This window comes from Salvia splendens, chromosome 19 (genome assembly GCF_004379255.2).
Source record: "Salvia splendens isolate huo1 chromosome 19, SspV2, whole genome shotgun sequence".
NCBI classification, from domain to species: domain Eukaryota; kingdom Viridiplantae; phylum Streptophyta; class Magnoliopsida; order Lamiales; family Lamiaceae; genus Salvia; species Salvia splendens.
The window spans coordinates 9,111,030-9,134,495 of NC_056050.1; the positions used below are offsets into that span (position 1 = coordinate 9,111,030).

The 23,466-nt window shown below is 41.4% G+C and overlaps 1 protein-coding gene across 2 annotated transcripts; it reads right to left on the minus strand.

The window, feature by feature from the left end:
- LOC121778152 (DNA polymerase zeta processivity subunit) lies at positions 1 to 2,124 on the minus strand. Of its 2 annotated transcripts, none has more exons than XM_042175452.1 (6): positions 1,971 to 2,124; positions 1,675 to 1,726; positions 1,508 to 1,588; positions 1,279 to 1,391; positions 981 to 1,170; positions 1 to 463 (listed from the first exon to the last, which is right to left on the minus strand). In XM_042175452.1, the coding sequence occupies exons 2-6, from the start codon at positions 1,703 to 1,705 to the stop codon at positions 273 to 275; spliced, it is 606 nt and encodes a 201-aa protein (XP_042031386.1). In that variant the 5' UTR covers positions 1,706 to 1,726; positions 1,971 to 2,124; the 3' UTR covers positions 1 to 272. The 2 variants fall into 2 exon arrangements, with proteins under 2 accessions (XP_042031386.1, XP_042031385.1); XM_042175451.1 differs by having other exon boundaries at positions 1,675 to 1,729.
- Positions 2,125 to 23,466: the final 21,342 nt, after the last annotated feature.

The window sequence follows — 23,466 nt, forward strand, 5'->3', positions numbered from 1 at the left end:
GAGAAAAATGATTAATGGGCTACATTTTTGCTAAGTGATTAAAGCAAAATACAATAAAGGCCATTTATATAGGCTAATAAAAGTGAGAAAAAACCTATCTAATTTTTCAATTTTCACACGATCACTATTAATTTAGATGCTAGAAACCTTGGAGCTGAGGCATATAATGTCAATTGATACACAACAGAGTGATATCAAACTATCGCGTTACGCTGGAACCACTCCATGTGGAGTCATGGTCAAGCTCCAGCTCCAGCCACAGCACCTCTGACCTACCAAGACGGATTGGGGTTTTCTGCATAAACTTGCACACCAAGAGGTTCACTGCTCATGGACTTAATTGGGGTGATCACTGGTGGCTGCTGCCACTGTTTCGCATCTGATGGGATCCACGTCTCTACATCTTTGCCGGTGCTAGGTTGAGGCAGACCGCGGAAGTAAGCCGTGATCTCCCACCTGCAATCTGATAACCAAACAAACTAAACAACTCATTCCCATTCCACAAAAGATCATTCATCACATTAGATCAATCTAGAAATTTGCATCACCAACTTCCCAAATAAAACAGAATGCCAAATCCTCATGAGCATATATCTATTTCAAGATACATGATGATGTTGTTACCCATTGCCCTCTATTCAAGTAAAAGATTGGGATCATTTGAAATTCTTCACCTTAAATTTTAACAAAAAACACCTAAGTTAAAGTTTGAGAAGCACACTACTTCTTGTGACCAGAATAGTTGTCCTCTCAAGACATAGCCATAAAGGCTAGGATAACAGACCGTACAATGCCTCACCCTCAAGTTTGTAACCTCAGGCATCATAAAAAATGAGACGATATCAAAGTTTTTAACCTTAAGGAAGCATTAAACAACTACTACTAATGAGGAAACATCAGCATGCTGCATACGATTCCAGAATATCTAATGCACTCGGTAACAGAATTCAAGAAAAAGCTACACAAAGATTCATACTTACTCGGCGGCAGATCCTTGGTTAGAGGTTCAGAAAGAGGTAGTTTAATCAAGAATGACCTAAGAGAGAACTCCAGATCAGCTTGCTGCACCTTTGAACTATATGACTGATTAACATTAAGCTTGAATACAAATCTCTCAATCGGCAAAGCATCATCATCCAGGAAAACCACAGCTACTCGATCAATTAAATCCTAGTTCATACGCAGAATAATTATTTATAAATGTTCTTAAATCAAAAGAAAATCGATTAAACGTAGCAACTTAAGATGCAAATTGATAATTGAAACACAACCACACACCTTTGTGAGGAAAGGAAGGAGCCCATTAACAGCGACGTGAATATAATCATATAGCTGAGGGTGCCTGGCTTTGTGGACTACTAAATTCATGTAACGCCGCCGCTCAAAAGCCCCTAAATTTGTTTTATTTTTTGAGATCACATTAACATGATATCAAAATCTGGGTATACCCAAGAAGGGAGGAGATTAAACAAAATTGGATCTTTGCTCCAGATTTATTATTTTTTACCAGTTGGATAGACTCCTTTGAGGAAAACGATTGAAGTAATGGCAACCTCGAGGAATTCAACTAGAATTCGAGCTATTTCACCTGCAATTTGTCGATTTTATACATATACATCCTCGAAGATATAGTGGCTTGCTTAAAATATAAACAAGAAATCATTTAAAGCAGACCTTGTGGGGTTTGGTTATCTCTGCCCTCCATTTGGAATGCTCATCCCCTTTGCTGCTGAAAATTGGGGACATAGCAGAGAAAATGAGAGTTTTCTAGGATTCACAAAAATACCATTTCTAGAAATTTGCAAAGATCAAGGGGGCTAAGTTAATTCTAAAAGAATCAAGACGGAAGCTTGTAGTATTGATGTGTTACACAAAAAAGATTTCAGCTGTTTTCTACCAAATTTATGAGTGAAACTATTGAATTTATGGGAAATAGAAACGAAGAGATTTCAGAATTTAGAGGACTATACCTTTGATTCCAAGGAAGAAAATACAATGTGCAGGGAGATTTGTTGTTGAAACTCACGGCGTCTCTCCTCTCCTTCTCTCTCGATTTTCTCTTATCAGATTTTGAGACCTTTCCTGCGTGAAGGAGGAGGTAGTTGTTTTGAGAGAGAGAAGAAGTGTGGGTACGATCCCTCTCTCTTGTATTTGGGCTACAAATCTTTTTATTTTATTGGGCTAAACTTAAGAGAGTTTAATTGGGCTAATGAATTATATATTTTGGGCCGGATTAAATAGAGAGAAATAAGAGGATGAACTAATAAGGGTTTTTAAGGTCGCGCGAATGGCTAGACGCGAAAAATCGAGAAAAAAGGACGATATCCGCGAGTTAAGGACGGATTAAGGAGATTAAGTGAACGGGGTGAGTTTTCTGTTTAACATACAATTTTATGAAAATTATTATGGTGGGCTTTCGAATTAAACACGAAATTTTATTTCAAGTATGTTTATATTGAAAATGATGTTACGTATGCTCTTTTCCATCCTACATTATTGTGCGGGCATTCTATTTAAGATATAACCGTGGGCTTTTTTTATATAAGATATAATCGTGGGCTTTCAGTTTACATATGAAATATTATTTCAAGTATGTTTATATCGAAGATAATGTTATGTGTGCTCTTTTCTAGGGGTGTCGAAACAGATAGCGGGTATCGGGTAATTTCCTACCCGACCCGATACCCGGCGGGTATCGGATACCCGCTACCCGACGAAAACGGGTAACGGGTCGGGATCGGGTATTCAGATTTTGGGATTTGCAGGTATCAGGTATATCCGATATCCGAACGGGTATACCCGTTAGTCCCGACCATTACCCGATTGTTTATAATTATATTAGAATTTTGTATGTCATCATTTAAAATTTTAACTATGCGCTCACAACACTATATTTTTTTTTATCCTTTTTTTATTAGAGTTAAGTTTGTTTAACTTTTATAATCTTCTAATTACAGTAACATACTAATTTTTTTTTTCAGAATCTTCATTTACATAAGTATTATATATTCAGTAACATACTAGCATATACATATATTATGTATATACAAGGTTTAGACTTTAGATATACATATATTGTGTGCATATGTATATATGAATTATTGAACACTCATTACTCATCTTTGGACTTTTGGATTTTTTATTTGTTTTAAGTTGAATTCATCTAAATCAAGGATATTTACGGATGATAATCAACAATTGAGCATATTATGGCAGTTATTAGTTTCGAAACATCTTGAGCATATTATGGCAGTATATTATGGAGTAAAATATACAAATAACAACAATAATAAGATTAAAAAAACAAAAAAAAAATGGTCGGGTCGGGTACCCGCGGCGTCGGGTGCGGGATACCCGACTCGAGTATCGGGTAATACCCGACACAATGCGGGACGGGTATCGGGACTGCCTTTGGAGCCGAAATCGAGCGCGGGTACTAGACTCGTCGGGTGCGGGTACCTGTCTCGACACCCCTGCTCTTTTCTATCTTACGTATTATTCAGTGGCGATTTATGTTTCAAGTATTTGTTAAAGTGAAAGTGACGTTACTATGTGTTGCTTTATTGAGTGAATTGTGAATCGCTCGGTTTTGTCGATATGATGTTATACGATGCTCGACTGTGCCGACAAGATGTTATACGATACTCGGCTTAGACCAATAAATACGAGTTACATTTCAAGAATGTTGTATGAGAAAATGAGGGTGTGAAGGTTATGTCATGCCATGTTTTTAATTTTAGAGAATTGTCTATCTGTTTGTCTAGCAAGGGGAGCATCCTTACTAGACTAGTTATGTTATAATCGAATTCGGGACTAATTGGGAGTGAGTCCCTAATCAGCTTAGTGTACACCTATGGAGGATCGAGCGCCATCCCTTGAGAAGGCCGGTTTTACGTATGTTTAAGAGATGGGCTAGTGAGGAAGCGACCCTACTATGCCAGATGGATAAATCGAATTCGAGTCTCAACATGGGCCCAAATCTTGCTCGGACTAATGTACACCTATGGGAGATCAAGTGCCATCATTCAAGTTGGCCAGTCTTTAGAGTTGTTACCGCGAAAGGTCGCCATCTTCCTAACACTAGACAGATATGGCAGCTGAAGGGGTTGGCAGCGGAAGCGTGCATGAATAAAACCGATCACATGAATTTGATCTATTTAGCAGATTATTTAGCAAATTCTATTCGCGTAATTATCCCACGTATCATGCTCATAACTTGAATCATAATCATGCTTTAGAAAAAATAAATCATAAAACATGTATACTACGGAGTTAGCCAGTTTACCTCGTTGATTCACTGAAGAATCGGAGATGGCTTGCGTCTTCTCCATGTGAAGATCTTCAGAACTCGACCTCGGATCTTCTGACTGGTGTCCCGGACTGTAGACTGATATTTGTGTAGGCAAATCTCACCAGTGTACTAGGACTTGAATAACGAAGACATAACTCTGCTCACGTAAGAAAGCAATTTTCGATCTCTTTCTCTGAAAAGGAGTGGACGAAAATTTTGAAGAGAAAAAGTGTTATTTTCTGTCTCCTTTATTCTCCTATTTATATTAAGTCACATATTGAGCCCAGTTAGAGATCTAAGGAAGAATTTGGACATGACCTCACCCAATTAGCTTTTTACTAATTAAATTGAACCCACAATTTAATACAAGTTTATATTGGAATATTACAAGCAGCCACTACAGAACTAATATTGCACTGCCTTTCCAAATCCGAAATTACAAGTATTCCATGTTTCCTTTAATTTGTTTAATTTTATTTCCCGCACTTAAGATAGAAACATCCATTAATTAATCAATGTCTGCTATGGACTTAATTAATTAACATATTTTAATTTCCAAGAGTGGACTTAGCAAGAAACTCTTATTTATTATTCATAGAGTAATCAAACTCCAACTAGCTAGGTTCCGAATAATAAAACCTTGTTTCGAGCTCCTCTTGTGGATGTTATCAAACGAGACTCTCCTCGCGCACGATTCAACATAATAGCAATCTTAGCACCGCCAGATAATGATCACCACTACCCAATATACTTGGATCATTGGGTGATAAAAACCCGCACATTTGGTAAGTCAAAGTAGTAGATACTCGATATCGTATGCTCAATGCTAACGTACATTGATTAAGAAATTAATTATCAAGACCTTGTCTTTCAGTAGATAGCATAAAGACTCGTCTTGCTGTTAGATCCATTCAGGGCTATACCACACCAACGTCATCATATTTCAATAAGGCTTAGAAATAATCGGACTGACATTGCAACCTTTCACGATAGGTACTCTAGGCATATCTAGGTTGTGAAATTCTTATTTTTCTTTGTTCAGGACTGACCGCGTACCTTAAATTGAGCGCAGCCCACAACCGGTCTACTAAAACAAAGACTTAGGCTTTGTTATGTTCACTTATACATTTAAATATGCAATAAACATTCATTAAATGTAAAACATAACAACATTACGACAAAAATAATCTGTTGCATTCATTAGAAAATAATAATTAGAGTTTTACAGTATTTAATCACTCGAAAGGTGATTTCTAGTATACAAACCCTAACAATCTCCCACTTATACTCAAAACAGATTTCGAGTATACAAAACAGTAGTGCACACGTCTAAATTTCTCCCACTTATACTGAAAGCGAGTTGAGGTCTTGAATGAGTCGAACTCCCATCTCTTCAACGTGGCTCTCGAACGGTTTCACCGCCAATGCCTTAGTGAAAGGATCTGTCAGGTTGTTCTCTGACGCAATCTTGACCACTTGTATGTCTCCTCTCTGCACTATATCCCATATGATATGATACTTCCGCTCTATGTGTTTGCTCGCTTTGTGAGATCTTGGTTCTTTCGAATTTACCACAGCACCAGAGTTGTCACAATAAACGGTGATGCTCTTGGGCAGATTCGTAACCACACCTAAATCCATAAGGAAGTTCTTGAACCATACTGTCTCTTTTGCAGCCTCCGAAGCGGCCACATACTCGGCTTCCATGGTCGAGTCCGCGATGCATTTCTGCTTCACACTCTTCCAAATTATGGCTCCACCTCCTAAGGTGAACACATATCCTGAAGTAGATTTTCTCGAGTCCTGATCAGCTTGAAAGTCTGAGTCAGTATATCCCAAAGGACAGAGCTCGACCGCATTGTAAACTAGAGCATAGTCCTTAGTCCGTTTAAGGTACTTGAGTATGTTCTTTACGGCAGTCCAATGTCCTTGGCCCGGATTCGACTGATATCTTGCCACCATGCCAACAGCAAAGCAAATATCAGGCCTCGTACAAAGCATAGCATACATGAGACTTCCAACTGCCGAAGCATATGAAATCCTTTTCATTGCTTGTATCTCAGATGGTGTTTTCGGGCACATCTCTTGAGATAGATGGATGCCATGTCTAAAAGGTAAGAAACCTTTCTTGGCATCCTGCATGCTAAAACGACTAAGTACTGTGTCGATGTAAGGTTCTTGAGATAAGCACATCATCTTCTTTTCTCGATTCCGAAGAACCTTGATTCCGAGGATGTGTCCCGCGTCTCCCATATCCTTCATCTCAAACTGGTTTGACAACCATGTTCTTACTGATGACAACATCTTTTTATTGTTTCCAATTAGAAGAATGTCATCTACATATAAAACTAAGAACACTACATTCCCCTTTTCAACCTTCTTATGCACGCAACTTTCATTTGGGCACTTTTCGAATCCAAACGTGCAAACAGTTTGATCGAAACACTGGTTCCACGATCTAGATGCTTGCTTAAGGCCATAAATGACCTTCTTAAGCTTCGAAACCATGTGTTCTTTTCCCTCTATGGCATATCCTTTGGGTTGTTCCATGTAGATGGTCTCCTCAAGACCCCCGTTTAGAAACGCAGTCTTAATATCCATCTGCCATACATCCCAATCCATATAAGCTGCTATAGACAACAGTATCCGGATCGATTTTAGCATGGCCACTAGGGAGAAAGTCTCGTCGTAATCGACACCTTTCTTTTGGGTATACCCCTTGGCCACTAGTCTTGCCTTGAAGACTTTAACTCGTCCATCGGGTCCACGTTTACGTTTATATATCACTTGCTCCCAATGGCAGTACAGCCTTCGGGTAGGACGGACAAATCGTAGACGTCTTTGTCTATCATAGATTGTAGTTCTGAATCCATTGCTTTCACCCATTCGCAATGATCGACATCTGCCAGCGCCTCCACAAAGTTCTAGGGATCTAATACATTGCTGTCCGAGGAGTGATCCATGGATTCCCCCACACCAATGTATCTGTCGGGTTCATGCGAGACCCTCCCATTGCGGCGCGGTACTACAATACTTGGAGTAGAAGTTGAAGTTTCGGAAATAGTTTGTACACCTGGTACTTGTTTTTGGTTAATGGAACTCTTCTAGAGCCACTTCAGTGCTGGGTCTATGATTCATTACAAAGTCTTCCTCTAAGAATGTGGCGTGAGTGCTCACAATAACTTTCTTATCTCGGAGACTAAAGAATTCGTAACCTTTCGTCCCTTTGGGGTACCCTATAAACATACACACCTCCGTCTTAGATCCTAGCTTAGTTGGATCCTTTTCCAATACATGAGCCGGGCAACCCCAAATCTTGAGATGTGCTAGATTGGGCTTGCGCCCAGTCCACAACTCATAAGGAGTAGTAGGTACGGATTTTGACGGTAAATTGTTTAATGTATGGCTTGCAGAAAGCAAGGCATGTCCCCAAAACGAAATAGGTAGCCGTGCATAACTCATCATCGATCGGACCATGTTTAACAAGGTCCTGTTCCTTCTTTCAGCCACGCCGTTCTGTTGGGGCGTCCCCAGCGCAGTCAATTGGGATTGGATTCCTGACTCCGACAAGTAGTCCAAAAACTCGGCAGTGAGGTATTCGCCTTCACGATCAGATCGCGGGCATTTGATATTCTTACCATGATGCTTTTCCACTTGAGCCTTAAATTCCTTGAATTTGTTAAAGGACTCTGACTTGTGGGTCATCAAATAGACGTATCTAATTTTTGAGAAGTCATCAATGAATGTGATGAAGTATCAAAAACCACCTCTTGCTTCAGTAGACATTGGTCCACATACATCGGAATGAACGGGCTCAAGTACTTCCTTGGCCCTATTGCCCTTAGCCTAAAAAAGCCTATTGGTCATCTTGCCTTCTAAGCATGACTCACACTTATGAAAAGGTTCCTCCTCTAGACCTTTAATAAGATCTTGTTTAACAGAAGAATGGATCCTCCTTTCATTGGCATGACCAAGTCTAAGGTGCCATAAATACGTTTCGTTCATTGAACTTGAAGGTTCCTTTCGTTTCTTTGAAATTTTCGATGTTATATTGAGTTCTAATTTGCGATTATTAAATTGTGTAGATGTGATTGTGTACAGATCGTTTTCCATGATACCACGACAGATATAAGAACCATATTTCTTAATAACACAATTGTCATTAAAAAAAATCGAATATCCATCAAAAACTAATTTAGAAACTGAAATTAAATTTCTTCTAGAAGAAGGTATCAACAAAACATTCTTCAAAATAAAAAATCTATCACTACTAAAACGCAAATAAACATCTCCCACTGCAACGGCCGCCACTTTTGTAGCGTCAACCAGCTGGACTTCGATCTCATGATCACGCAGCCGTCTTGTCATCTGCATTAAGTCAGGATCAAAATAAATATGATCAGTAGCTCCAGTGTCAATAACCCAAGTGCAAGTAGATTTCGAAGCCAAACATGACTCGACTACTAAAGCTTGGTGCATACCTATAGCCTTGCCCATTTTAGGACAGTCTGACTTCCAATGCCCCTTTTCTCCATACTTGAAGCACTTCCCCATGGGCTTCTTGTTTGCCCTCCTCTTCTTCTTTCCCTTAGCTACTTTGCCCGATTCTAAGTTCGGTGCCTGCCTTTTTCCTTTGCTAGGCTTAAAGCCAGAGGAACGAGGCGCCGAAGTCATCATGGCCGCCTTAGCCTGGACCATAAGGTCCTCTGCCGACTGAAGTTCAGTTAACAGTTCTGCCAAGGTGTAGTTCCTTTTGTTCATCTCGAAGTTGAGCTTGAACTGTTGGAAGCTAGGGGGAAGACTCTGAAGGATAATTGTCACCTGGGACTTGGGATCGATCGTCCCTCCCAAGACCTCAATCTGGTTGAGGTGGCCCATCATCTCGAGGACATGGTCCCTCACAGACGAGCCCTCCTTCATTGTCTTCGTCATGATACTCCGAAAGGCTTGAGACTTAGCCGTTCGATTCTGAGTACCAAAGAGATTCTTGAGATTCTGCATGATCTCGGCGGCTGTTTCCATGGCTGAATGCTGATGCTGAGCACTGATGACATAGATGCCAACATGTAGCACTTAGCCATCTCATTCGCCTTATGCCACCGTCTGTGTGCATCTCTGACTCCTTCCGCTGCATTGGCCGGCGGCACTGGAGGTCGCAGGGTTGCGAGTAAGAAGGTGTACTCTTCTGCTGTAAGAACGATGTCCAAGTTTTGTTTCCATTCTATGTAATTTTGGCCCTCAAGTTTGTTTTATTTAAGAATTGCAGAAAAAGGATTAAACGACATATTGACGATTTGATTTGCACTGTAAAACAACGTATTTACTAATTGTCATAAACTTATGTAAGAAGTTTGATTAGATTAACCATAAAACTTTTCAAAATCTTACAACTGCAAGATTAAAATTTTGTATCCTCCAGAGGAGGTCAATACGCATTAAAATCTTACTATTTTACTGGGCACAATCATCGATGAATAGTCCAGAGACCACAAGTGTGGCATGGCCGCCTAATGTTGCCTAAGCAAGACCACCAAATTTAGCATTACAGAGTCATTCCTACAACACACTCCCATAACAATGCTCATGTGCTGCTAACAAGATCAAGCCATCCCATAAATTCTGTGTGAACTTCTGAATCTCGTAGTTTCTTAGGATTATTGTCCCCATAATGCAGGTGGCGATAATATTGGAAACCACATTCTAGTTCATACTATTTATATTTGAGAAGTCCGCCTTATGATCTCGCTATTTCTTAGGATTATTGTCCCCACAGAGCAGGTGGCGATAATATTAGAAAAAATCTTCATAAATTGCAGACCAATTGATGGAGACCATATACAAACTTTGAGTTCGTAATTATAGCTTAGATATTTTGGGTTATGGTTTTTATTTAATTATCCTTAGCCTTGAGGCATATTAAGGCTTGATTAAATTCTGTTGGTATTTAATATGCTGGATCATCACGGATTCGCCGTCTCGGCCAGCAGCGCGCACGTCGCGCGCCTACTCTCGGCCAGGTGACGCGTCGATTGCCTTGTTGGGCATCGCATCCTCTCGGCCAGGAGCGTGCACGGTGGTGCCGCTCCTCTCGGCCAGTCGCTGTCGTCTGTCTCGGCCGTCTCGGCACGTCGGGTGACACGGTCGCTTGGCCAAGAGCTTGCGCGGAGGCGCGGTTCCTCTCGGCCAATGGCTCATCGCCCGTCTCGGCCTACCGAGACCTAAAGCTCCCACTGCTTCGGCCAGCTGCGCGCATAAGGGCGCGTCGCTCTTAGCCTCTGCCTGGATTCTTGTCACGGAAACCTTCCACCTAGGGTTCGGGGCGGCGTCTCAACGGTTCTCGAACGAGCTGCCACGCCGCACCAGCCCACGCCGCCTAGGGTTAGCAGTCTCGGTCGGCGGCGCGCACGAGCCCACGCTCGTCTACGCGTCGCCCCGTGATCATACACCCTTGGCTCCCACTCAATCGACAACCCACTCTCGATCGCACGTGGTGCGATCCGTCTCGGTGCTAGCGCCGATGGATCGTACGTCTCGTACGATCGATAAATTCAAGTTCTTTGATTCGATTGTTCTTGAATTCTACTATCTTAAAATATTAAAAAAAACAACAAGAACATGCTTCGAAATCAAATAACACATGCATACATGAATTTCGCGAAATTTAAATCCAAATTATCAGAGCCAAAGACTGGCTCTGATACCAATTGAAGGGGTTGGCAGCGGAAGCGTGCATGAATAAAACCGATCACATGAATTTGATCTATTTTGCATATTATTTAGACAAATTCTATTCGCGTAATTATCCCACGTATCATGCTCATAACTTGAATCATAATCATGCTTTAGAATAAATAAATCCTAAAACATGTATACTACGGAGTTAGCCAGTTTACCTCGTTGATTCACTGAAGAATCAAAGACGGCTTGCATCTTCTCCACGTGAAGATCTTCAGAACTCGACCTCGGATTTTCTGACTGGTGTCCTGGACTGTAGACTAATATTTGTGTGGGCAAATCTCACCAGTGTATTAGGACTTGAATAACGAAGACAAAACTCTGCTCACGGAAGAAAGTAATTTTCGATCTCTCTCTCTCAAAAGGAGTGGACGAAAATTTTAAAGATAAAAAGTGTTATTTTCTGTCTCATTTATTCTCCTATTTATATTAAGTCACATATTGGGCACAGTCAGGGATCTAAGGAAGAATTTGGACATGGCCTCACCCAATTAGCTTTTTACTAATTAAATTGAACCCACAATTCAATACAAGCTTATATTGGAATATTACAAGCAGCCACTACAGAAGTAATATATTGCACTACCTTTCCAAATCCGAAATTACAAGTATTCCGTGTTTCCTTTAATTTTTTTAATTTTATTTCCCGAGCTTAAGATAGAAACATCCATTAATTAATCAATGTCTGCTATGGACTTAATTAATTAACATATTTTAATTTCCAAGAATGGACTTAGCAAGAAACTCTTATTTATTATTCATAGAGTAATCAAACTCCAACTAACTAGGTTCCGAATAATAAAACCTTGTTTCGAGCTCCTCTTTTAGATGTTATCAAACGAGACTCTCCTCGCGCACGATTCAACATAATAGCAATCCTAGCACCGCCAGATAATGATCACCACTACCCAATATACCTGGATCGTTGGGTGATGAAAAACCCGCACCTTTGGTAAGTCAAAGTAGTAGATACTCGATGTCGTATGCTCAATGCTAACGTACATTGATTAAGAAATTAATTATCAAGACATCGTCTTTCACTAGATAGCATAAAGACTCGTCTTGCTGTTAGATCCATTCAGTGCTATACCACACCAACGTCATCATATTTCAATAAAGCTTAGAAATAATCGGACTAACATTGCAACCTTTCACGATAGGTAGTCTAGGCCTATCTAGGTTGTGAAATTCTTATTTTCTTTGTTCAGGACTGACCGCGTACCTTAAATTGAGCGCAGCCCACAACCGGTCTACTAAAACAAAGACTTAGACTTTGTTATGTTCACTTATACATTTAAATATGCAATAAACATCCATTAAATGTAAAACATAACAACAGTACGACAAAAATAATCTGTTGCATTCATTGGAAAATAATAATTAGAGTTTTACAGTATTCAATCACTCGAAAGGCGATTTCTAGTATACAAACCCTAACAGCAGCTTCTTAAATGCACTTATATACCAGTCGATGGTTTATGCTCTATGAAATGGTTTAGTGTACTCGGGCTCTTTCGAAGTTAAAACCCCAAGGTCGCTCAACGACGGCTTGGCATAACAGTTTTATAGAAAAGTATATTTTGGCTTGTTTTCACTTCACGTACTCAGCCCAGCATATGTTTTAAAAATGTACAGGTGGAACGATGATGACGATGAGCAGTGTTGAGTAGAGACGACGTATGTTTTTTGATAGAATGGTGATTGGATGCATCGTGTCTTCACACATGATGTCATTCGCTCTTGAACGATTCCGTTAAAATAATGTTTCTTTGAGTCCCGTATTTTTGAGATACTGTTTCTTTCAAGTTTATCTACTTGCCGAGATGATACTTTGCAAAAATTAGGCTTAATTTTTAAACCATCTAATGAAATGTGGGATTTCCACCTAATTTTACTAAAATTTGAATTGGGGAAGAACATAAATACAAACCCTAACTTAATAAATTTGAATCTTAAATTGGATGAATAAGAGATGTGGAAGGTTACTTATATAGAGGATACACATGACTATCTGATGAGTCTCGTTCTCGGCCTTGGTTACTGGTCAGTTTAAGGTGCTTTATTGGATAATATCTGCAAAATAGCTGCTAAAGTGTGCAGGTTGAAGTACTAAATCAGGAGGAAAGGTTCAGAAGGAATTCGAGTGAAAAAGCTGCGAAAAGTGTGCAAACTGGTTAGTATGAGCAGAAAAAACTCAAACTGGTCAGGATGGATACTACAGAACTGGACACGAGAAGGAAAGACTTGCTTGGAATAATCACCTATCTAAAGAAGGGAAAAATTGTCATTCCACATGAAGAGAAAGCCCTAGAAATTAGGGCAAGCCACCCTATAAATAGGAGCTGAACATAAAGAAAATGGGGGAATTTTGACACCACTTCACTTAGGACTTATCATCACTACTACATCACTTTTGAGAAGAATAACTCCACTAGCTCTTAGTTCCATCTAAATCCAGCAGCCTGACTTGAAGATTCCGGCCACATGCCGGCGAGAAGCATCATGCCTGATTCATTCCAGCCGCCGTAGTTCCAGAAATTCCTCCAGTTTCAGTTTTCGATGAGCCAAACAATCTTTTACTTGCTTTGTTTTTAACATTTCTTAGTTTAAGTACTTGTTTTTTTGCTTGCCTTTGACTTGGATTCCAGTAGCTACTTAGTTGGAACATCTTTTGGGTGATAATCTTGAATGCAATGAAGTTTATTGTGGTTTTATTTTGTGTTTCAGCTTGCTTATTATTTCTTTCTGCCTAGTAGCTAGATCTGGTAGTTTTACGTTGATTTCTGTTGTTTAAGTGCTTGAATCTGCTTTGCTTAGTTAGATCTAGGTTTTCTTGGAGTGTTTACAAGTTTTAATCAGGTTAAGTTCCTAAAAAATGCATGGGAATCGTTTCTGCTTGCTTCTGTCACCTTGTCCCGCTGACCAGTTTGCGTAGATCTCAGTTTTCTTAGCTTTCGTTCTCGATTTCAAACTTGATCATTCATCAATGGAGTTTGTTAGATCTTGTTTGTTTAGCTTGGTGAAGAAGATAATGTCACAATCAAAGAATGGGACCACTTATGTTGCTTTTGTTGCTTTTTGCTTTTGTACTTGCACTTTTTCAGCTTTTCTGCACACCTAGGAGACAGTCTGCCAGCATGTCCTTTGATTCTCTTTACCTTTTGTCTAGCCATTTTTAGTAAGTTTCGTCTAGTAGCTTCTCACATGCACACCCGTACCGTAATTTACACACGCACTTTAATTTCTTTTAGCACGCAACATTTAGAGCCCACCCTGACCTACTAGCCAGGAGGGGTATAGGTTCCATTTCATTTTCCGACTAGGTAAAACTCAACCCAAAAAAAGCGTGGTAGCTAACCAACCGCTCCCAGAATGTCATCGCAAGTGTATCTCGCCTACATCCATCTCTGTGGGATTCGACCCTTACTCCACTATACTAGCCAGTAGAAGTGGGTTGAGGTATTTTTTTGTTGATAGGGAAGAAAGACACAGACCCAACGATACAGCTAGGTCTAGGTACCCTCCTGGCCAGTTGACACACACACACAGAGTCATAGTCTCATCTTTTCCCTTTATCACTATCATAGAGATGCTAGAGTCCCACGACAGTTGGGGGTGGGCAAAAAATCAAAAACCGAATATCTGAATTGAACCAAAACAAAAATTTGAAATTCGGTTTGATTTTTTCGGTTTGGTTCGGTTCAGTTTTAAAATTTTGAAAATTTCAGTTTTTCGGTTCGTTTCTGTTTGGTTATAAAAAAACCGAAAAACATAAAAACAGAATTATATTTTAATATTTATTATATTATATATATAGTACTTAAAACTTTAACCCTAATTCTCTCCTTCACCATTCCGCCCCTTTCTCCAAAATCCAAATTCTCCACCTCCAAAGTCCATCTGTCGCTATCTCTTCTCCACCTGTCGCCTGCGCCTGCACCTCTGCCTCCACCCTCCAGTCGTGCTCCGGAGTCCAGTCTGACGCTGGCGCGCTCCCCCCAAACTCTCCTCTACTCCAGCGATGCTCTGGAGGGATTGGCAGCGGAAGTGCGCATACAAATAAACCATATAATAATTTCGATCTATTTAGCGGCTTATTTAGACAAAATCTATTTTCGTAATTATCACATGTATCGTGCTCATAACTTGAATCAAACATGCTTTTCTACGGAGTAGGAATAATACCTTGATGATTCTCCGAAGAATCGAAGATAGCTTGCTACTTCTCCTCGTGAAAATCTTGAGTACTAGACCACGAATCTTGTGACTGGTTCCCGAACTGTATTCCGATATCAGTGTGGGCTGATCTCACCGGGATATTAGGACTCGAATAAATAGGACAGAAAAAATTCAATCTCACGGAGGAGAGCTGAAGAGGAAAATTTCATCCCCTTCCGTATATAGGAGATGACGAAAATTTGATGAAAAATAATGTGTTATTTATGTTTAATTTATTATCCTATTTATATTAAGTTCCTTTTGTTAGGTTTAGTATACTGAAAAGCATGTTTCGAGCAAGTTCGCGCGAATAGAATCTTGCTTGTATACGGAAAAACTCTACAATCCACTTTTAACCCGATTCAGTATTATTCGAGCAGTTTGCACTAATATAATCAATATATTATTACATTGTGTTTACTTGTGCGTTTATAAGATGTTTATAAACATTTAAATGCATAAGAAGTAAACAAAGCCTAAGTCTTTTGCTTAGTAGACTGGTTATGGGCGTCGTCCACTTTAAGGTAACTACAGTCGGTTCTTGGCAATGCTTTGCAAAAGAAAAAGAAGAATTTCACAACCTAGATAGGCTTTGGCTACCTATCGCGAAAGGTTGCAATGTTAGTCCGATTATTTCTAAGCCTTATTGAAATAAGATGATGTTAGTGTGGTATAGCATTGAATGGATCTAACAGCAAGACGTGTCTTTATGCTATCTACTGAAAGACTAGGTCTTGATAAAATACTATTTATTAATCTACATACGTTAGCATTGAACATACGATATTGATTATGCACTACTTTGACTTATCAAAATGTATGGGTTTTTCGCAACCCAATAATCCTGATATATTGGGTAGTGGTGATTAATATCTAGCGGTGCTAGGATTGCTATTATGTTGAATCGTGCGCGGGGTGAGTCTCGTTTGATAATGTCCTCAAGAGGAGCTTGAACAAGGTTTTATTATTCGGAAACTGACCAGTTTGAATTTAATTATTCAATGAATAATAAATAAGTGTTTCTTGCTAAGTCCACTCTTGGAATTAATAAAATGTTAATTAATTAAGTCCATAGCAGACTTTAATTAATTAATGGACATTTATATCTTAAGCGCGAGAAATAAATAATAAATAAAATGGAAACTTTGTAATTTCGGAATTGGATGGGGAGGTTAATATTACTTCTGTAGTGGCTGCTCGTAATATTCCAATATAAGCTTGTACTAAATTGTGGGCTCAATTTAATTAGTAAAAAGCTAATTTGGGGAGCCCATATCCATAGATCCCTGACTGGGCCCAATATGTAACTATTATAAATAGGAGATTAAAGGAGACAGAAAAGACAATTAATTGTGGAGAGAAAATTTCGTCCCTATCCTCTCTGTAGTAGGGGACGAAAATTTCAGCTCTCCTCCGTGAGTTTTTCAGCTCCTCCTCCATGAGAAAACTCAGTCTTCTTTATTCGAGTCCTAGTATTTCGATAAGATCAACCCACACTGATATCGGAATACAGTTCGGGAACCAGTCAGAAGATCCGTCGTCTAGTATTGAAGATCATCGTGGAGAAGGCAGGAGCATTCGACGATTCGTTGGAGAATCAAATCGGTAACTCTAAACCATAGAATTCATGTTTTAGGATTTATATTCTTTAAGCATGAATTATTTGCGTTCTAGCATGCAATTCTGTGTTAACATGTGAATAGATTAATCTCATAATCTGTCAAATAGATCCTACGTCTGATTTATTTGTTTGTACAAGTCTTCCGCTGTGCAAGGGGCTCCAAACCCCAACACCTTTTGGGCCCAGACAGGGATCTATGGAAGGTTTTGGATATGGCGTCTCCCAATTATCTTTTTACTAATTAAATTGAACCTATAATTTAATATAAGCTTATATTGGAATCTTACAAGCAGCCACTACAGAAGTAATATTGCACCGCCCATCCAATCTGAAATTACAAGTAATCCGAGTTTCTGTTGTTTCTTGTTCATTTCCCGCCCTTAAGATATAAATGTTCATTAATTAATTAATTTTTGTTATGGACATAATTAGTTAACATCTTACTAATTCCAAGAATGGACTCAGCATAAAACACTTATTTATTATTCATAGAGTAATATGACCTACAATCTGTAAACTTTGCTCTCTAGGTTTTTGGTTTCTGTCATGCATAAATCGGTGATTTCTTGAGTTTTACCCGTCGGAATTCGTTCTAGTTGGTCTCTTTGGATTCGTCGTGTCTTGTTCTTGATTTCTACCGTATTAAGTTTTCTGGCGCGCCATCGGGTTCCTTCACGGTTTTCAGGCGACCAGCCGTCCATTCTGGTGAGGTCGTGTCTTGGTGGGGTCGGGGAGGTCCGGCTGCGTCGGGTGGTAGGCGTGTCTCGGGCGGAGGAGGTCTGTGGCGGCGGCGGTTAGTGACAGCGTAAGTTCCGCTAGGTTAGGTGTTTTCCATCCTTCTTGTCGCCGGAGCTGGTTTGTTCGACCGGCTCTGGCTCCTCTGGTTGGTTTCAATCCTTTTTGGGGTGCTTGGTGGTCGGTGTTCGTCGGAGTTTCAGAGTTGGAAGTGTGGGGGGTGGCGGCTAGGGGTTCTGCTTTCGGCGGCTCGACCTAGTTCCTAGGGTTCCGCCATGGAGGAACCGGGAGACGGTGGGACTGGGCCAGGCGGAGTTCTGGTGGAAGAGGTGACTTCACGGCTGGTGGAGGAGAAGAATTCATGGATGGCGAATGGTGGTGGAAAGGTCACCGACGATGGAGGGGCGTTGCTAGTGGTTGGTGTGGCGAATCACGCCGCCTGGTTTAAGCCAGGTACGACATCAGCTCGTAACTCAGTGGCGTCACCACCGATAAGTATGGAGGAAGAAGAGAAGAGAGTAGCTGCGATCCTTGATGAAGCTCCGAGTGTCTTGGATGATGACCACCGAACTGTTTCCCTATCCCTGACTTTGGGTGACCATGAAATGCATGGTACTTGTGACTTGGAGGAATCACGTGCACTACAACTTGAAGTTGGACAAATGTCGAACCCCTATGAGATCAGTCGCGCCATTTCAACTATGGTGGGACCATCCTCAATTGAGCGACATTTTGGCACGTGGGAACAAATCGAGGTAATCCTAGCATCCATCCCGGGGGAAAAAACAACGTTGGCCACTACCAAAACTTCAATATTGAAGGTACATGATTTCCGGAAAATACACACACAAGAAGCTCTAAATATAAACCTTTCCTCACTCCATAAACCCACCAAACGACCAAATCCTAAATTCATCTCCAACAATGCTCAACTTCTCTTGCCCGATTCCTTTTCGCCCCCCAATAAAAACCAGCCGCACACGCCTTCTTACCTCCGAACCTCTCGGCCCTCCACGCCCATACCCAACCTAAAACCCTCTTCCAAAATAACCACATAAAAAAAACCCTCTGAATTCCCCACTCTCAGCCCGGAATGGATGGCTAGGATGGAACAACCTTTGAGCCAAGTCTCTGGGAAAGATAAGGCAAACCCTTGGGTGAAGGCAAATAAGAACATGGTGGATATGATTAAGGGCAGTCAACCAAAGACATCGAATCAACCTTTCATTTTCGACCCCAATAAAGTGATGCAAAGGGGCACGGCATCCCAGGAAGACGGTATTCCTTGTCTTAATATACCTGATACTGATAATACTGAACTTGCAGGTCGCATGGGGCTCACCCTGATTGGAAAATTCTTACACTCCATCCCAGCCCCCCACTTGATTCGCAAGGCCCTAACTAACTTCGAATTGAAAGGTACGATAAATTGGAACTTCATTAATGCTAAGCATATCCTCATTACCTTATCTGAGATTGATGATTATGTGAAAGTTTTATGTGGAGCTAGTAACAATAATACTTGGTTTGTTGAGACTCATCCGATGAGAATGTTTAAATGGACCGCCGATTTTGACCTCTATTTTGAAACTCCCATTGCTGCTATTTGGTGTAATCTGCATGCACTACCCATACATCTGTTTGAAGAATCCATGTTATTTTCCATTGGTAAATTGTTTGGTGAGCCAATTCAAATTGATCATGTCACTATCACACGAGCACGATTGTCATATGCACGCCTTTGCATTGAAATAGATATCTCAAAGCCTATTCCAGATAAGTACATGCTTCGAATTGGAGGAAAAGATGTGACTCTGCAGGTAAAGTTGGATAAAATCCCACAGTACTGTTCGGCCTGCAACATGTCGGCCACTCAGAGGATCAGTGCTATGCGTTTGGGAAGAGGCCGACACCACTAAAGAAGGACTACTCTAGACCGGCTCCACAAAAGTAGAATGAGGAGAGAGGAGATCAAGGGAAACAGCCCCGGGGAAAGCAACCAGAAAGACAGACAGAGGCATGATCAGGGTGGAATTATGTGGGTAAGAAAGGTACAATTTGGAGGAATTTGGTAGCTCAGGACCAGGATAAGGGCTCGCAAGCACCAAGGTATGAATACAGAGTTGTAGCAAGGCGAAACGACCCAGGGGGCCAGCCTAGAGATTCATGAGCCTCCCCTTGCTCCTAACTCGGGCATGCTTGACCAGCACCCAATTGATAAGGGAAAGAAAAAGAAGAAGATAAGCCCAGAGAGCAGAGCTAGATATAGAGAAAGAAGAAGGCTGAGGAGGCTAGAGGAGGTGGAGGGCCGAACCATGTCAGAAACTGAGGGCTCGGAGTTTGAGACTAATGATGGGGGAGAGTCACGGAACAGACCGAGATCTCTCTCACCTACCGTCAGAGGGAGTCGGTTGAATGGCCTTGAGGACTACTTGGGACTTGGAGTTCACAGTAACAGGTTTGAGACTCTGGAGGATGAGGATCCTGAGACAGAGTCATCTATGGCCTTGGTTCTGCATGACGGGACCATGGATGATCAGATTATTCACGAGTCTAGAAAGGCAAAGGGGGTACGAAATGGGGCTGCCAACAATGGGAGCTTACCGATGGAGATCGCCAGCGGTGGGGATCACCGACCTGTGATCAAAGCACCGATGAAGAAAGCGAGGGTTTCTACCTCGCGCACAACCTGATTTGTTTCCCCGTGACGAGCCAGTTCCTAGTGTGGAACACGCAGGGTGTGGCGAATGCCCGCACCAAGAGACATCTGAGATATTTGATTCGAGAACATAAGATTTTGTTTGTGGCAGTGATTGAACCACAGAGGACACCGCCAGCTTTAGGCCGGAACTTGCAGGGCCTTCGGTTTGCGGGATCTAATGAAAATGGTCACATTTGGATTCTTGCGCATAAGGATTGGACAGTGGAAGTGGTAGATGATTCGAGACAAGCTTTACACGTTAAGGTCTCTGCCGCAGTCTTCCCCTTCCCGATCTACATCACCATAGTCTATGGGTGACATACGAGAGAGACAAGACAGGCTCTTTGGGAAAAGATAGGAGACATCTCGCTAGGTATGGAGGGAAGGCCGTGGCTAGTGGAAGGAGACTTCAACATGTTCCTGACCAATGAAGATAGAGAGGGGAGTGATACTGACAGACACCAATACATGATGGAGTTTGCAGACGCTATTGCAGAGTGCCAGCTGTTTGACCCAGGTTTTCATGGACCGATCTTTACATGGCATCGGTGTTTGCCACGACCCGAGTGACACATTTGGCGAGATTCAGCTTTAATCATGCGCCTCTTTTAGTGAGATGTCAGTTTTCTATCTAGAAGATCGGCTTTCAGATTTTAGAATATGTAGGTGAGACATGAGACTTTTAGGGGAGAAATTGCCAGAGTCTGGGAGGGAGAGACAGGATAAAATGGTATGATGAACCTCCAGCTCAAGCTTATTGATAAGTCGTATTCTAGGCCTTGGTTACTGGTCAGTATGATGTGCGTAATTGATTATATCTGCGAAACAGTTGCTCAAAGTGTGCAGGTTGAGTGTTCTAGCCAGTAGGCAAAGCTTCAAATACTTCAGGTGAAAAGGGCGTCAGGACGATTACGTACTGACCAGTATACATGCAAAAATGGCTCGAGATGGAGAAGAAGGATAGCTGGGACTGATCAACCACAATTAAGGGCAAAGAAGTCATCTCACCACAAGGTTTTACCCTAAAATCAAGGGTAAGCCTCCCTATAAAAGGAAGCCACATGGAGAGAGAAGAAAAAAATACTCATTATTCATCATCATCACTCTTAGGTAGAATTCTCTCGGTAGTTCAGTCCTTCAGCCCAGTCTAGAGTCTCGTTCCTCGCCACAGCCATGGTCACTTGAAGATCATCAGTTCGCCGGAGTTCCATTATCTCGTTCCAGTCAGCACGATCGTGTTTAGCAGTTCCATCGCCCGGAGTGGCAAAAACAATCTTTATTTGCTTTCTAGTTAATCTTGTTTGTTTTCTCTACGTTGGATTTTTCGCATTTCCAGTATTTTGCTTATTTTGAAGTCTTGGTTGTGATCCAAACGTTTTCTAAATGTTATGAAGTTGTTTTTCCAGCATCGGTTCATGTTTGTTTTCACTTCTTTCTGCCAAGATAGCTTAGATCTAGCTGTTGCGGTAATTTCCAGTGTGGAATCGCATGTGTTAGCTTCTGTAGTTGTTCTTTCTGAGTTTGCAAGTCTAGATAGCTGTTAGATTCTAGATCTGAATTAGTTAAGTGTGAAAACCCAGTTTACGTGATTTCTGACACCCTGCATGTTGACCAGTAAGCATAATTGCAGTTTCAGTGTTCGATCTTTCGATTCGAAGTGTAAATTGTAGATCTGAGCTGTGAAGTTTGTTAATCTGTGTTTCTCGTTCATGAAGTCTGAGATTGTTGATCTGAGTTTATTCATGTTGAAGAAGATAACATCCACATCCAAGTTTGGGACCACTTTTACTTTTTAGTTACTCTTACTTTTGTTCTTTACTTTTTTCTACCTTTTCAGCTGGTACCCTTCAGATCTGTCAGCCTAGTCACCACAACTACCACTACCTTCTGATATTCTGTTTAGCCGAAAATAGAAACCTAGTACTTTTCGAATATTTCCTGTTTCACCATGTCCACGTACACAGCTGCATATCAGAATCCTCTCACACCTCCTAGCCAGTAGGATACCACCTTCAAATTCTTGATTAGGTAGAGACTCAACCCAAGCGTGGTAGCTAACCAAACCTTTCTAGAATATCACCACAATTCCCAAAACGCATTCATCTCAGTGGGATTCGACCCCTACCTTCACTATACTACCCAGTAGAAGAGGGTTGAGGAATTATTGAAACCAGGTTTTAGGCTTGGCAGGGGATTGTTATCCTAATCAGTAGGATACACCCTTGCTTGAACGACACCTACGCAAACCTATGCTTTCAAATGGCGCCGTTGCCGGGGATGGATGACGTTATTAGCTGTTATTGAGAGTGATATTTTGGCGTATATACTGTTCATAATTTTTCTCTTTTCTTTTCATTTCAGTTTATGAGCAGCAGCTCGGCTCCTGACCAGTGGAGGCCGAAGATACTTCAGCGAGGATCTATACTCGTAACCACTCGATCCGGCTTGTCGACGGCTTTGTCTGACTTAGGTTCGAGTAGTGACGAGGAGCAATACACCATAGAAGGACCAATACCGGAAGAGATACCAAGGATAGAGGGAAACCCGAGAAGGATGGCCGCTCAAGGAGAAGAAGATCCTGAGATCGGGACGCTGAACGCACATACCGAGGGAGAACCACCTCAAGCCATAGTTGTGACCCCAGGACAAACTACCTGTGATGTGAAGCCTCATGTGATCGCAATTCTGCCTACATACTGCGGGAAGAGTTACGAAGGGCCTTACGAGTTCCTTCATGAGTTTTGTAAGATTTGTAGGGCGCAGAGGAGGCCAGCAGGGGCGACCGAGGATTATTACAGATTGAAGGCTTTGCCGTTCGTTTTGAAAGGGGAGGCAAACACCTGGTTCATGCGCCTGCCCCCCGACTCCATTGAGAGTTGGGCCGATTTGAAGTCAGTATTCCTAGGCGAGTTTTTCCCGTCATCCAAGACGAGCGCGCTGAAGAGGGAAATAACTAGTGTGAAGCAAGGGTACGATGAACCCTTGAGCGATTATTGGGCGAGGTTTATGAGCCTTTTAGATGCATGTCCCAATCACCGCATGGCGGACATTGAGATACATCATACTTTCTATGAGGGGATGAACATAACAACCAAGGACCTGGCCAATTCGTCGTCGGGAGGAAGCTTCACACAGCTACGGGTCAGCGAAGCAAAGAGGGTCCTA